The 17,690-nt window shown below is 37.4% G+C and overlaps 1 protein-coding gene across 11 annotated transcripts in view; it reads right to left on the bottom strand.

Annotated features, from left to right (window-relative positions):
* The window catches only part of LOC119659473 (longitudinals lacking protein, isoforms A/B/D/L), a 117,309-nt gene that overhangs the window by 95,330 nt on the left and 4,289 nt on the right, over positions 1-17,690 (bottom strand). For all 11 annotated transcript variants that reach the window (XM_038067570.1, XM_038067571.1, XM_038067572.1 and 8 more), the window contains exons 3-6: positions 12,497-12,763; positions 10,705-11,158; positions 10,127-10,639; positions 6,009-6,095 (exon numbers count right to left, since the gene is read on the bottom strand). In XM_038067570.1, the coding sequence (XP_037923498.1) occupies positions 6,009-6,095; positions 10,127-10,639; positions 10,705-11,158; positions 12,497-12,670 (1,228 nt within the window). In that variant the 5' untranslated portion in view covers positions 12,671-12,763. The remainder of the gene's footprint in view (positions 1-6,008; positions 6,096-10,126; positions 10,640-10,704; positions 11,159-12,496; positions 12,764-17,690) is intronic.

Here is a 17,690-nt window from a genome sequence, read left to right as displayed (position 1 = left end):
GTATAAATATAGGACAGGTAGTCCTGATATCAACAGGCTACTTAATGAACACCGCCGAAACCGTTTTGGGTAACATGCAATTCCAGATTCTTCCTGATTTCCGAAATATCGATATATGCACAGTAAATTATAACAATCACAAAGATAGCTTTTAACCCTTGAAAACAATAATCAAAGCTTTCTGCATTATTCCAAATTACCACCACCACCAAATCTGAGGTGGAAAGTGTAATATTCTATAATTTGAAAGTGGTAATAAGGAACAAACTGAAGATTATTGTAACTGAAAGCCCGTATTTAATGTTCTATTAATATTTAAGTTGATATTTTTTTAACTAATAATCAGCCCAAAAGTTCTAAAACATAATAGGTTAACGCTGAATAAAGATATCTCCAAGATTACTTTCGAAATTGAATACCTTAAAAACATACAATGGAATTTTTCATTTATTCTAAAATAGAAGTATGATCTTGAAGTCGGCATGAGTGGTTTGTCATTTGAATTAACAACTATTTACATTTTGACCATCACGGTTGAAGACCACGAGTTCAACGTTCGGCATAAAATATTTCGTGCTTTTCTTATGTCAAGAACTTGTAGTGTCTGGCTTTAGGTTGCAGTAAATTCACACGAAAAGCAAAACTTTAACCTATTATAACTTTCTTAAGTCTAGTAGGCTTGAACAAAATATTCTAAAGTCATAGTCTATGTAATGACTGGCATACCTCTAGAAAATTTTCCATCCCAGGATATATAGAGTGAATGCACTGGATATTTCAATTGAGTAGAATCATCCAGATACCTCAATAGCTGACAGGTGAGCTAAGTCTACAGTATAAGTTGCATATTTTCATAACGCTCTTCTGATCTCCCCCGTGTTGATAAAAACATTATGCGCAATCTCGGCACTAAGAGCGGTCAGCGATTCAAAAAAAAAAGTGGGAGCAGGTTGCTCTTCATTTCCGCTGTAACGTCAAATGGATGCGGACTTAGGATCCCTCAATCCCCAAGCAGGAAGTCTAGCCCCGGTTTTGGGCGAACTATGGTGGATTTATCTTGATTCTCACTCATATTGCGTTTTGGAAATGTATAAAAAGAAGCGTTAACATCTGAGAGTCGCTTCGGTTTTGCTGCAGCCAGGGCCAAGATGAGGTCAAGCAGCGCGTTTTTCGATAAAAAAATGTATCCCGTACCACCCCGCTATCGAACGCGAGTGCCGCCCTGAACTAGTTGTAGTCTCTTCCAAAAAATTTTACGTTTGCAATTAATGGATATGTGCATAACGATAACAATATCTCCTCATCGCCGTTTTTAGTCGATTTTTCTTTATCATGCTTCGTAGTTTACTTACCTGAAACTTCCCTTGAACTTGATGCAAAAATTGGTTGTATAAGAAAACCAATCTAAAAACCAGTCTAAAGAATGTGCACACGGCATTGACAGAATGTAATTTCCTCCAAAACAATGTACAGGACGTAGTTCTCTCACTGGACATATTACTGTGGTTATCTATACTCCGAACAATAGATATATCCTACAATTGATCAGAATAATGATCGCGCTTGTTTGTCTTGCTGCAGTAGGTTATCATTTGCACATCATTGGAAGTGACGATAATCTAATCCCTAACCTTTTTAAAATGGAATAACAGAAAAATAATTAGGAAGAAAATCAAGCCGACTCCGCTTGGAAACGAGATAAAAGCTAAAGAAAAAAAAAGACGAATTAGAAAGAAGATATACTCCACAACAAAGCGGAGGAGATGATCGGCAAATATTTAGGAAGTGAACCATAAAGCCAACAATTGCAGAAGTGAAAATTTTCTCGTTTTATTATGCAAACTTTATGAACGATTTTGTGTGTTCTTTATCTAAGAACAAATCGAGGTCCGACGGTGTGTAATAGATGTACATTTAGTACCTCAGAGTTTCACTTCTATCTGATATTGATACATAAACATTTTATAAACAACCACTAACCACCACCAGCTGCATGTATCCCATCCATTTATCGAGCCTTCAGATAATCATCGATCACACTTGATCAAAAGGGCACCACGAAGAGAAGAGAGAGAAAAAGCGAAGTAGTAAGCTAAGCTCAATATACAAATGTGCATACCATTCATTTTCCAGTCCGGGCTTAGTTGCAAACAATTTCAAAAGAATTCCGCTCCAGAATGAGAAATCTAAGAAGCAAATATACTTGATGGATGATCAGTACACTAAACCACGCTGCGATCTTGAGAGAATATCCACATGAAACAGAAAGAAGCCCGAAGAAAAGTCGGAACCCACCATACACCGTGGTGCTCGAAGTTCAATGGCGCTAATTTCTACAGCTACCATTTTTCCCATAATCCAAATTGTATAGGACTGCCAATGAGTATACCATGTTTTTATGTACAAATGAATCTCATGACATGCCTTCAAATCAGAAATTGAGTCAATGGAAGTAGACAAACAAGCGACAGCTAATGACCACAATATGATTAGAAAGTCGGTCATGATAAACTCATCCTTGCGACGTGGGTCGCGTTCGTTCACCGAGCACGTAAATTAAGCGCATGAGAAAGTAGCAAACAAATAAGTCGATACCCGGAAGCTCGATACACCAGGTGTCAAACGTTTTGTGTATTTCTTGTGTAATTTTATTTGAATGCAGAATTATTCTGTATATTATCTATTCTGCATTATTGTGTACATAGTTCGTAATGTACATACATTTAGTATGTCAGACTTCTCACTTTAGTGTCACATTGATACACTACACGGAAGAAACAACTTTGAGCAACTGTTACCTTGTCAGTAATAATACGATTTTGACAAAGCTTGGGGATACATGCTAGTATATGTATATTACTACTAATTTGTATGACTCTAGGATAAACATAAGGAGAATTTCTAGTTAATTTCCCAGAGATACAGTAATATACTATTATTAACTTTATTTCAGTAGATATCGATATGGAGAATATTTTGACGCTTAGACACCGTATACGGGCAGCTTCTCGATTTTTTCAGATTTTTCAGTTGAATAGTTTCTGAAAATGGGTCCATGAAAGAAATGACCAATTTCCAATTCCCGCACCCCCAGCTTTTCCAACACATGTCAAAACTAATAGCAGTTTCGGAAAGTACTAGTCGAGAACTTTTATGTGATATTCAACACGACTATATTTTGTGAAAAAAAATTAGACAACCCTTTTGCATCACGCATGTGTGGGTGCGTTCATAGTTTCCACCAAATTTCTTGTTAATCGGTACAGCCGTTTCTGAGAAAAGTGCGTGTGACAGACATTAACTAAACCGATTTTAATAAGATCTTATTTCACACAAAACCTTATTTCATTTTGTTTACAAAAAACAGGAGGCAAGAGAAACAAATTTTCCACTCTCATTACCGCATTAATTTAGAAATGTACTCCTCCATTGACTTTCATTTTTGGGATTAAACAGATACATTGAAACACTTTAAATATTCTACTTTGTGTAGGCCGACGCGAGAAGTTTAAATGTAAATAATTGCACAGTCGTTCGGATACGCATATAAAAAAATTGAAATACTTTACGGCAAGCAACTATTGTTGACATTTCCTAGGATTAGTTTTCAATAGAAAAGGCCAAACGCATGCTACATCTTAAATTATTTTCCTTGAAATATACTCTATTATTTATTAAGGCCATCAATCATTGCAAGATTCAAAAAAAGGAATTGATTATTATATCGAGAAAAAAACGTTGGCCTTCCCATTGAAAATCAAGATGAACATAATTCCATTGTCTGTAGTGTGACCCCTTAACACAATTGTGATGACACTTCATTTCAATTTTTTTCTTAGCAAAAACCATAAGAAATTCCTGCATAGATACCGCAAACGAGACCTAAATATTTTGGTAGTTTCTTTTTCCAACTAAACACCACGACCATCTAAGTCTAAATTCCATGAAGGAAAACCGCTAGAAATCCGATTCACTACAAATAGCAAATACCATGTCACATTTCGTAAATATGATGAGGTTTTCCTAAGGCAAATAATACAATCCTTGAGAAAAATCCTGATTTCTTTAAAAAGACAGCTTTATATAGAAGTTGCCATTTTAGCTATATAAGAAGTCTTTGCTTTGAAGCAATCAACACTTTTTAGTTTTCCTCTTTGCACTGATAATAAATGATTACTGTACCCCATACATGGATTCGCTAACATGAGCATATGTATAATTCGCGACATGTTGTGGCATCGGAATTATATGTATATCGAAAATTTGAATGAAAATAAAAAATTTAAATCATAAAAAGGAAAAAATACAAAACTACACAAATGATGCTCTTCCGACCAACCGATACTGCTGGCACGGAGTAATACTTACCTCATAAAATAATTACCATTAATTAATTTTCGATGTTATCTGCGACCTCCTAGAAAAGTTCATAATATACCTCACTGTAAATTAATTAAAATTTACAGCTACCAACCCTGGCTGCAAACTTCCCACTGAACTCTTCTTCAATCACAGTTCTAATTCCTCCAAATTTCCAATAACTGATCACCATCACAAACCAACAAACGAAATACTTGACTCAGCACTCGAAAACAACGAACTTTTCTTCTTGACTTTATAAACCGAACTGAGCCTAACGAACTAGTCACATGTATAGACTCAATCATTGAAATCTCGAGAGGCATTCCCGTATTCGCGCATTTATTTCAATGATAACAATCCGTATATAGTTCTTCAATTTCTTATATACACTACATACGGAACTAATGCAAGGAGAAATTATAATTAACTAGAAATAGTCCCGTCAACCAAATAAATGTGGAAGCATATTTGTGTTCATAAAGTTACGTCAAAAAAATCGAAATGAAAAGTGAAAAGGGTAAAAATGGCATGCAGTTTATATATAAATAAAATTGGTTTTATTATTCTCCTGCTCTTTTATCCTGACATGATATTTCTGCCAACAAAAGTCGGAGAAAAGATTCCGAATGACTTTTTCCCTTCCTATGCTTCAATCTCATATCATAAAAATATATATATCTTATAGCTTTTTTGCTCAGGGCAACGGAAATACGGAAAATAAAATATTAAATAACAAACAAACACTTTAAGAACTCGAAAAGGCCAACGTTTTCACTCTTCATTCAATTTCGATAAATTGTAATCAGGTGACTTTTTAAAATTTCCTAATTAGTTCGATAAACATGAATAACGAAGAAATTAGACCTTTGTATCCTTGGATGTTCGAAATTGAAGATTTTTCTATCTTCAGATCCGGATCTACATTTCATATGTATATGCTTTGTTATATATGCAATTTCATGTAAATTGGGTTTTACTTGTTACATTATCGAAATACTGCTATGCAGACTTGTTATTTGTTGCGCAAAAGATTAGTATAACAAATTTTATATATATATATATATAGAATTATTTTAGTGTACCAATATGTCACAAATTAAAGATACAATCGCAAATGGAAGCAACGTACGTTACCCTACGTCGCTAATGTAAATGTGAAAATAATCATTGTCAGTATCTGGAAAATTTATAGCAGATGTACATTTTGCTTCCATTTGCAACTTCATTATTAAAAGAATCGTAACAAAATGCTACACAAACACCAAAAATTACCAAAAGTCAATCTTTACTTCAACATTTTTTCTAATCAAATTCAATAAAGGTAGGCAAATCCGTGGTAATGACGCCATTTCATTGAAATATAAATTTACCGTTATATCGTTAAGAAACTTACGAGAGAGGAATTCCATACAGTTTCGAAATAATTGTTAATATAAACCAATGAAAAGGATCATACCTCGGAGTTCCCGATCTATACGAGCATGGCTAATAAAAGCGAATCTATCATTTAACTTCATCTTATCTTCATTCTAAATAAATTTTTTTGTCAATTCAAATCAAATCAACCATATGCCGTTAAAAATTGAAATGAAATTTTCAGGTTTTCTTAGCCACACTCAACTTTTTCCAATAAACAATGGACCTACCTTGTGGATCCCGTTGTTGTCCAGCTGATTCTTGCGTTGCCATAAATACATCGTCCTGTGATCGTTCAACTTGCCACTGTGCATATCCTTAAGGAAAAGAAACAAATTCATATATTAGAAACAATAAGGAAAGACCGGTAACAAAATTCAGTAATTATCAGAGATTTCATTCATTCATTTCATCTTGTTAAAATAAATTCATTATTCTTTACTTTCATCAAATTCTTTTGTCTATTATTTTCTATAACCTATCCTATATACTGATGTAAAAATATGTAATGCTGCAATGAACGTGAGACAGTGTTACAATAAATATAATGTTCAAAGACAGATGGGATTGCTAAATAAAGATGACATTTTCATCCTGTAGATGACAAAGATTCAAATTGATTCATAAGTCTTGATCTGGCGGTACAAAAGAAACAAATCAAGAAACCGGAAGCTTGACACTTCAGGTATAAAAGGTTTTGTGTTTCCCTATGTGAGGAGCATAACGAAGTTCTCTAATGACTGATAGCATTCACCCGAGATATTTAAATCGCTCAGTTCTGGGCAGATTACTGCCATTGCCAGAACTGAGCGATTTAAATATCTCGAGAGGCAGGTTACTGCCATTGCCAGAACTCAACGATTTAAATATCTCGAGTCAATGCTATCAGGCAATAAAGAATTGCGTAATGTAATTACTTCACGCAATAACGTAATCTGGATGAAGTGGCATCCCACAACTAGTGTTCTTTATGATCGACGTATCAGCGCACGTCTCAAATCTAAAATTTACTGCAATGCCGCTCTCTATAGTTCTGAGTGTTGGCCCACTATAAAAGACAATGAACGGCGTCTTGCGGTAATGGAGACGAAGATGTTGCATTGCACTGATGGGGTGACACGTTTTGATCACGTCTGAAATAAGAATATCCGCGACCGATATGGGTTTGCACCGACCGTAGAAAAACTGCGAGTGAGGCGTTTTCGATTGTGTGGTCACGTAATTCACGCTAACGAGAATTCACTTACCAATATTGACCTGAATATCGATGACAATGGTAAGCAACCAAAAAGCCGGCCGAAACAACGATGGCTTGATACGCTGATTGGGGATTTAAAGGCCTCGCGATTACATCTTGATCAGGCATTTCATAAAATTAAATCGACCTGCCCCGCTTGTGAACGGGACAAAGGCTGAAGAAAAAGATGTGAGGAGTGACGAGTGCACGACAGCTCCGTGTCACATAGCTAAAAATTCCATTGGCCTCTATTTTGTAGAAAGCGATTTAAATGAATCATTTGATGGAAAGCCCTGTATTGATAATAGTCAACCTCATACGCTTTACACTGAGTTTAATATTAGCAAATGCCAAGAATTTAACCCACATCAACTATAAACAAGTCGGGAAACCGGAAGCTGGGCGCATTAGGTATGAAAGGTTTTTACTTCTTCTGTGAGTATATTTGAGTGTAGAACTATCCCATTTGTACGTACCCCGTTATGTATATGCATTTAGCATATCTGACTACCCACTTTAGTGTGATATTGACATTTAGTTGCAGTAAATTTACACGGTAAAGTCAACTTTGAGCTACTTTAACTTTGCTACTAATAGTATGATTTTGATGGGGATAATATGCCTCATATTATAGTTCATGGTACTACCAACTTTTATAACTCTGGGATAAACTTAAGGGGAATTCGACTCAATTTCCCCAAAAATATGGCAATATACTATTATTAATTTGAATCGATATCGATATGGAGAGTATGAATTCTTCAGTTTTGATTGGGTAGTTTCTGAGAATGAGTCCGATAAAGAAATCAGCACTTTCCACCCCTCCCACCAAGAACTATTATTATTATTCTGTTAAGGGAAAGTCGCACCGCGTCCTTGAAGAACTATTGTGCCCCTTTTACTGGTTATAGTGTACCTGTTGATCATAGCATCTCAAGCAGGCCTGTAACCATAAGCAACTTTAGTATGTTCCCCACTTCCAGAAGTTTCAGCTTTGCATCTGGTATTAAGTGTTCTCCCAGATGTATCGACCTACTTTGCACAAGTGCCGGACACTGTTCCAGGACGTGCATAGAGGTTTCGTCCTCCTCCTCACAGAACCTGCAGGCAGTGTCCGTAGATATCCCTAGCTTCCCTAGGTGATAGTTCAGCCGACAATGACCAGTGAGAATTCTCACTATGATTCGGAGGTTCTTTTTGGTGAGGTTTAAGCAATCCTTTGTGCGCATGGGTTCGTATTCCCCAATAAGCACCAAGAACTAAGACCGGCTTCGAAAAGTACTAATCGAGACCTTTCACACCCCCCTAAATCAATTTGTTTTACACAAAACCTTAAAAAAAAACAAGATCAATCCGCAGTAAGCTTTTTATTTACGCAAAAAAACCTTCGAATAGAAACCGAGATTAAACGAAACCTATGAAAGTTATTTAAGATATCTAACAGTTGTGGGATATTTGTGCAACGAAGTAAGGTGAAAAGCACTCAGACTAACGGCAACCAGCATTACTGGCGTAACCTTCAAAAAAGGTTTATGGTCTATTTCCCGATGATAGTCGAACGGGAAAGCTGGGTGTAGAACATGACATATCAAGCGAAACAGCAAATGTGTTTTAAATGTATTACTAAACTCAAGAGGCTAAAGTGACAATCATAATACGGCTGCAATACAAAATGTTCCGAGAACAAGAACGATTTGAGAACAAATCGGAATATCGAAAGCTAGACGGTTCACGTAGAAAGATTTTGTGCAAGGTACATCTAAAGGGCTCACCCTGCCCGCGCGGACAGTCCGTTTTCTATTTGACAAGCCCTTAAAGGTAATACCCACACTCAATGATCCCGATCTTGCGAATGAATTAGGGCACTTATCCGTACACATCATAGGCACTAAGCCACTGGTAGATGCTGCTAGACGTCATAGGCACTAAACCTACGTATATGCTGCTAGATGTTAGAACCTATGATGTGTACGGATGAGCTACTCCAATACATTCGCGTCCGGGACCATTGAGTGTCGCTACTGCCTAGAGATACTCTGGTTTTATATTCATCTTATGCGACAAACTTCCTACGCACCGGTTTTCCTTTTGTACATAGCTAAAAATTCAAAATATTCCTTAATATATGTATATCCAAACTCCAACTCCACGATTCATATGAGTTCTTTCTATCTGATGATGACACGTCATACACGGCTTAGAATGCAGTAAGTTCACGTGAAAAAGAAAATGTTGACCTTTTAAACTTTGTCAATAATAGTTGGATTTATTCAGACTTTCCAAAATTTCTATAATATTATTACTTATTATTTGATATTTTCGGGTAAAATAGATGTCGGAGTGGAATGCATTCTGAAGCCTAGATTTCGTATAGATGCGTGTGATTTATGCTAGTTTTTTCGGTTGGGTAAGTTCTGAGAACGAGACCTGTTACCCTTTTTGGGACACACATTTTGAGCCCCACGTTTCACCGAATATCAGAAAAAAGATCAATTCTGAAAACTACTAAACCAAGCCCTTTCATTTGATACTGCATATGACTATATTCTGTGAAGAAGTGTCCCTTGAATCCAGCGCAAAATCATACCACTTGCTGGATATAAAAAGATTTCCAGACGAAACGTTCTCACCTAATTTCGTGACAATGGGTTCAGCTGTTTCCGAGTAAATCGGGTGTGACAAGCATCGAAATGATTATTTCACGCAAAACCTCAAAGCGATTGTACTACTGCCCCTAAAGGATGTAAGGCGCACCTAGGGGAGAATAACCGAATTAACTCTCTAGAGAAAAGCGGGTCCGATTATAGTGCAATTCTATAGTGAATTACTGCGTCAATTCAATGATCAATGTGGAAAGCCCGAAGTTAAACAAATTTATTGCAATGGATATTATAATGTAACGCAAGTCACCGCCAATTTCCTCATACCTAATTTGGAATCTTACTATTATCGCAATCAAGCTATCATTGATAAAATAAGATATTCACACTCAGAATCTTGGAAAAAAATCATTGCTCCTCATTTTTAAATTAAACACGTAAAAACACACTTTTCATAGTTGACGTTTTCAAATGATATTCCAAACTTTTAATTGGTTATATTTTCCCTTACCTTGACTAGATCCTTCACCACCTCCATGACTAGGTCCGGCCTGCTCCAAATCTTCCAAAAGTTCTTCATCATCTAAGGTTAAATCCTCCACTGTTTCATCGTTACCATCGTCATATTCGCTCTTCGGCTCAATTAAGATTTCACCCCCACTATCTTTCTGATCTACATCCGAAGTGTGTTGTTTCCGTTTATTTTGTTCTTTCCTCATATTGGCAAGTTTACCACTCTCATCTTCTTCATCGCCATTATCATTATCTACTTCCTGTTCAGCGCCTTCTAGTTTTGCATTCGATGAAACACTATCAGTCTTTTTGGTAACATTCAAACCTGTATTGGTTCCCGCTGTAACAATGCCAGATGTACCCGCTACCGCGCCTGTCTGTTGTGTAACTATTGCTTGAGAAACAGCAACACTACTGGGTACTGATCCCATCGCCGTTGAGGTATTTGATGGGGCTACTGATGAATTAATTTGCATTGATTGTGACGAAGAATTTGAATGTTCGTGATTATCTGGGAATAGAATAAAAAAAATACATTAATACATTCCAATAAAATATAAAACATATCCTACTTACCAATAGTTAGGTTATCCATGCTCCTTCGTCGAATTCGCTTCCTCTTCCTTGACGTTGGACTTGATGAACCTTCTCTAGAGCCAGCCTGTGATTCTATCGACGAAGATGCACCAACTGCATGCCGCGGCCTCTTCTGTTCTATTGTATAACCACCGCTGGGTGAATTACTTTTGATTGGCCCGGATGTAACAGGTACGGACAATGCTTTATGATCTGATTTTTGGCTAGCACAAATGCCGGCAGAGCCACTAACTGCACTGCTAGCCCCACCACGGCTATCTGATAGGCCTTTAATCTGCAAGGATTCGGCTGCTTTTAATAGCGCAGCCAGCTGATCTTGAGAGATATTCACTTCTCCACGATACATATAATCCATCATTGCTCGTAGCTCTTGGAATTTCACGTCCTTCAGAATGAAAATTGGATGTTTATCATATTGCTGCGATAGAAGCGTCTGGGGAGAAAAAAGCCAATTAATATCGAATGTCGACAGTTTGCTAACATATGCGTTATTCACTCTTCAACTGCTCGCTGTTTAGGTTTTCTGACAAGAAGTTTTTAATTTCACATGAATGTTGCAAATGAAAACGAGAAAATTTATTAAAAAAATAAAAACAGGATTGTAGAATAATGCTGTCGACTGAATGTCACCACCGAAACATACCTGTGAACCTAAACTGCTGTGCGTCTAAACTGCTACAAATGAGATCGGACAGTGGAAACAGAAACTGGAGGATCTTTTAGCTGATCCCGCTCCTAATGCGATATGATCTTCTGATCACATCGAAGCAAAACGGTAAGCGGTATCATACCCCCTGTTCCTCGCCCTAACCAGAATTTTATGCATTCCCTGTATAAGAATATTTTGGGCTACAACGGTAGCGTTCATTCGTAGTGTATATGCATTTAGTATGTCATACTATCCACTTCAATGTGATAAATTCTATATATAACGCTTTAGCATGTATAAATTTATGCGGAAAAGTAGGACTCACCAGCATTACACTCAATATTATGATTTACATTACCGCAACATTTTATACTTCTAGTATGAATTCAAAAACCGTTCCAGATTTCCAAAATGCAATTATCGGTATGAAGATGATTTCTGGAGAAACACTAGTAGTAATATAAAAATAAACAATAAATTCTACCAATTTTGTGCATTAAAATCGCTTTATTAGCTGTCCGGATAGCTGCGTGATTAAAGCTCAAGGCTATCGTACGGAAGGTGGCGGTTCAAATCTCACTAGTGGCAGTGGGATTTGTAGTAACGTGATTTGATGCCAAATTTGGTGGAAAACTGAGAAATGTGAATCCTCTCACATCCAGGACATCGTTTCACGTTGAGTTTAAAAGGAGGGTCCCCATACAAACAAAAGCGATGTGTAATTTTTTTCGCCGAATATAGCCTTGTGATGTATCAAATGAAAGGTCTCGATTAGTCCTTTGAAAGATAGCCTTCTTTTTAACATTTGATTCAAAAGGACTTTGCAATTATACAAGAATTTGAAAGTCAGCACGTGACATGAGTAATCTGAATACTGAACATTACAAGCAACGTCACCTTAAATACTTTTACATAGGAAATACACAAAACCTTTGGGATCCCATGGGAAACGTTTTCGTTTCCCTCAAAGAAAGAGAAGTAGATTTACGAGGAAACACTGCTTTCCGACTGGTGACTCCCAAAAAAAATGATAATACTTTCAATTAAAACAAATATCCAGATGACGGACGAAGCAGCTAGAGGAAACGCATCATGGGCAAAACACATCAATTTTTTACTTACCGCAAAATATGGACTACAGGCCGAAAGCACAACTTTATGCGCTTTAAGAAATTTCCCTTCGGCTGCCAAAGTACAGTCCACTAACGTTCCATTTTCCAACAGAGTATCAAATACACTGATTAGTGTACTCTGATGGTTATTCCACCGCAAACAAAACTGTTGGTCGTCGTCCATTTCTGCTTCTGATTTTGTTCGCTTGGAAACAAAAATCAACTGCCTCTAATTTTCTTTCATGTAAATGTCTTTTTTCTCTCAAGTTGTGCGATCCTGTAATCAAAAAATAGAAGAAAAGTTAGATACTTATCAATATTATAATTATTTTCTTATTTATTTTCTAAATTCCCCCATTGAGAATATCTTCAAATCGGACATATGATAGTAGTAGTGATAATCAATGTACGCTAGAATACAGTTCTGCGGAAAATTTTTAACCGGTTATTTTCGTCGCAGTACCTACGTAATCAATGACCTTCAAAAAATGTCCTATCGTAATGATTGAATGGCGAAAACGTCACTCTTTGCTACAGAACAAGTTTTCATCATTTCTAGTTATTCTCTATTAACAAAATGCCGATCAGGTGTTCTTAAATAAACGAGAGGCAGCAAATAAAAAACGGGAGCAAACGAGAATTCATTGCGCTAGTTCTTCTAAAAAAGATACCCACTAGAAGGTCAAAGAATTTACTTAACTACCCAACACTACCCATTACTTATTCCCTCAATAATATCAATTGAAACTGGTCTACCTTAATATTGAATTAAATAGAGAAGAGAACTCTTATGAACTAATATTTTTCTTGGAATTACATGTTGATTTCCTATTATATTGTATATATAGTTGAATTTGAAAGAAACATGCATAAAGTAACTATTCCCTTTGATAACATACAATGCATTTCCTCCCAGACGGTAAAAACGAAAAAAGGCTGATAACACCTGGCCAAGATATGAGCTTAATAATGATCATGTAAGAAGTATTATCTTTTTATTCGAAATGCTTATCAGTGGGATATGATAATCAACATTCAACTTAACACATTACCACCACAGTGCATTCAATCTCTGCAAATCTATTGATCAGTGCCTTCACTAGAGCTGGAGCTCTAGCAATTTAACCCGGCACACGACACTTTCAACGAAAAGCTTGAAGTTAACACCAAGTACATACGAGCATAATGAAATTGAACATTTACAGTTCCTATCCCCTCGTTAGCTATCATTCCGCGCAGCATTTCGTGAATTGAACGAAGTATTGACCGACATAACTACGGACAACTAACGAAAAATCTTGTTGAACTACATATATACATATGACTGCTGTCCAATCTCGCGTGAAACATAATCATAAGCAAAAACGTGTTTTGGTAATGTGTTTGATTATCATTTTCAGACTAACTAAGAAATATTTGATTTGATAATAATATCTAAAACTAACTCCTAATTCCGTTCACTTCCAAAATATTTGTCTTGTTTTTTTCACCGAATATTTCCGTTTCTGTTACGATGATGGATAACATCAACACAGTATGCACAGAGGCAACCTTATAACTACCGGCACGTCGAACTTAATCCAAAAAACATAGCCATCGGTTAAAATGTGACGATACGTAACCGGCGAAGTATCGAACACTGTCCCCGGTTCACATCATTAAAGCAGACATTCCGCGATCAACCAACTCAGATTACTCATATATTGCCCCGCCATGATAACAGTATGATCAGGTATGAGATGGTAACATTTCTAATATAAAATCAGACTTCTTAACCTGAGTCCTCTGGCCCTTGCCCTTCCACACTGCTACACTACAATGCGCGCAGAAAAATACCGCACACTTGTGATGTTCTACAAACTAGCAGGTTTTAGTATAGTTCCCCAAAGGATGAAATCTAATTATATAATTTCTTCATGTGAAAAAAAAGAAACCAAAGGATACTACAGTTTCATGTTCACTAGACTTTTATTTAAATGTGCATATCTCAATAAAAATTATACTATTCGCTAGCATTATATTTAAATCACATCATTGGCCCATACCAAAGAGGCTTCACTCCAGGCAAACCAGCAACAGATCAGATCTTCTAACTACGGCCAGCGATGGAAAAACTGTTGGAATATGGACAACAGTTGCGCCATCTATTCATCGACTTTAAAGCCGCCTATGATAACATAGCCAGGGTATAACTGTACACGGCCATGAAAGAATTCGGTATCCCGACGAAATTAATAAAACAGACTAGACTTACCCTGACCAATGTGCGAGGCCAGATAAAAGCAGCAGGATCACTCTCAAGACATAGGATGCCCTATTATGCGTCCTCTTTAACCTGGCCCTCGAGAAAGTGATCCGTGATGGTGAGGTAAATGCAAGAGGTACGATCCTCTTTAAGTCCACCCAACTACTGGCCTATGCTGACGATATCGACATCATGGGAAGAACCACCCGAGACGTACAAACTGCCTTCCCCCAGATCGAGCAGGCGGCGCGAGGTCTTGAGCTGCACATCAATGAAGGCAAGACAAAATATATGGTGGCAACGTCAGCACCGAAGACGTACCAACCAACAACACCGCACTGGTCAAACAGGAAGAATAAGGATAGGAGTATACAACTTTGAGACCGTTGACAATTTCTCCTATCTAGGATCGAAAATCAGCTACGATGATGAAATCCGCGCACGATTGTTGTCAGCCAACAGAGCCTATTTCAGCTTACAAAAGCTGTTCCGCTCGAAACGTCTCACCATAGGGTCAAAGCTCTTACTGTACAAGACTATGATCTTGCCAGTTTTCATGTATTCCTCGGAAACTTGGGTTCTTAGGCAAGAAAAATGGCGAACTCTTGGCCGTGTTCGAGAGAAGAATCCTCCGAAGAATTTTTGGCCCCCTACAAGAGGATGGACGATTCCGTAGCCTACACAATGACGAAATCTACGAGCGAAACCATGACCGTTCGATTGTGGATAAAATCCGGCTCAATAGATTACGGTGGGCGGGTCACTTAATCAGTATGGATGAGGATGATCCCAACCGGAAAGTATATAAGGGCAATATCTATGGTAGAAAAAGAAGACGAGGCAGACGCCAGACAGCTTTTAGGGATATCAAATTGGTGGACCTCGGCGCAACACCGGGATATCTGGAGTTCCATATTTGCGATTGTTGCGCCGTTGATGATGATGATGATTATATTTAAATGTATGTAGCCCATGGTCAAAAAATTATAAACACTTGTAAATTTCATCATTACCTACAATTGTCTCCCTCCCTTTTGAGGTTTTGTACGAAACCAAACCTTATTAGAATCGACTTAATGTCTGTCTGCCGCACCCGATTTATTCTGTAACGACATTCCAAATGCCCTATGGGCGCCACTGAGTTTGTGAGGGGTAGGATAGAAATTTGATCAATCAGATAACATCTGAAATGGGAGCAATAACCATTAACGTGCCAGGTCCTCTTTATTTCATTGAGAAAACCGCTGTCATGCTTCCATGAAACCGGATTTTGGACATCTTCGATCACCTAACTGCAAGATGGCGTCCCATTCCACACCGCGAAATCCATAAAAAATCCTTTACTTCCATGACCAGGAGATTCACTTGATTTGAACCGAGTAGAAATTGTGTGAAATGAAGTAAACAGAGAGATCACAGTTTACAGAGAACACTAATCGATAAATTATATGGATATTTAAAAAAAAATGGCGTGAGGCCCCCGAGATAAACCAGTGCATCATAGCTTCCATGGAGAAGACCATGCCAAGAAAACTCGAAATAAAATAAAATTAAGTCATTGCGCTTGCAGGGGAAACGAATCAAAAACCCCCTACTTTTTTTTAAGAATTTAAATTTGGGTAGGGGTTTACCGATCAATTTCAAGAAGTTGATAGTTTACCATTTTAATTTTATTTGAGCACATATCGGAATAACATATATTTTTTGGCATGTTTTTAATGGCAAGCATCTCGCAAAAATAATGAGCAGCCTTACAAGCGCAAACCACACATCACGATTGTCAACCGCATAACATTGAAGTTCCACTTGTTGATAAAATGCCGTTAATGTGCACAACTACTATCCCCAACGAAACGAACGTCCGAATATGTTGACCGGATGTTGAACTCTAGAAAAACAGCTACAACCATTATGACGTTGTGTAACGGTGTTGAACAACTCCTTCCAAAGTGTATTATATATAAGGCGAAATATGTACAATACAGTCGAAGGAGAGCCACCTGGAGGGCGCTGCAGCTAAAAGCACAAAAGAGGACAACCATTCCCCAATTTTTTTGGGCTGGTTATTGACCCATCTAATCATGAATAGGCACGCATCTACTAGTGATGTGAAAACCTCCCCGAACACGAAATCTATCACCTCAATCGGGCCAAATGCTTTGACAACTTCCGAACTACGATCCCACTGTACACAGTTCCCAATGGGACGAATTGGATCCATAATTCACGATTCTCTATCTCCCGCGACAAGGGCAGCCAACCACAGACATAGCAAAACGTAACAAGTCGGAATACCGGAAGATGGAACTTCGGGTATAATGGTTTTGTGTTCAGCTTTGTGAGAAACTTTCTACACACATCTTTGCATTCCTTCGAGAACTATTACACTTTATGGTGGTCATATTTTAGGCCCTCACTCCCTTACGTTTCACGCGATATCAAATATGAGACCAGTTTCGAAAAGTGCTAAAAAGTCCTTTCATTTCATAACCGTGCTCTCCACCCAATGGCTATATTTATTTCCAATATCAAAGCATAGTATTTAAATTTAAAAAGGGTTTATATTCTGAATGGTCGCAAACATCTTCTGAAATTTTGAACACGTTTATCTAGAAAACACGTTTTTAAAATTTTCGCTCGTTTGTGTTAATGTTAACAACTTTTTTGTCAAAATTACCATACAAATTCTAGCCATTGACAAAATGTTACTATGAAAGAGGTTTGTTTCTTAGGCAAGTCAATTTTCCAAGTCATAACTGATGAACCTCAGTTGTAGGAAGACCCTGACTATATTATTCGGTTGGCGAAGCATCTTCATGGTATTCACTATGAATAATTTCAAGGGCACTGGATAGTCCTCCTGCTAGTACAAGAACCATGAGAAGCAAAGCCAAACAAATTTTTACAGAGCGACTCTCACCTCAAATCATTTTGTGAACGATGGAAATTCGCACCATGG

This window comes from Hermetia illucens, chromosome 6 (assembly GCF_905115235.1).
Source record: "Hermetia illucens chromosome 6, iHerIll2.2.curated.20191125, whole genome shotgun sequence".
Lineage (NCBI taxonomy): Eukaryota > Metazoa > Arthropoda > Insecta > Diptera > Stratiomyidae > Hermetia > Hermetia illucens.
This window is presented reverse-complemented; position numbering and strand designations above follow the sequence as displayed.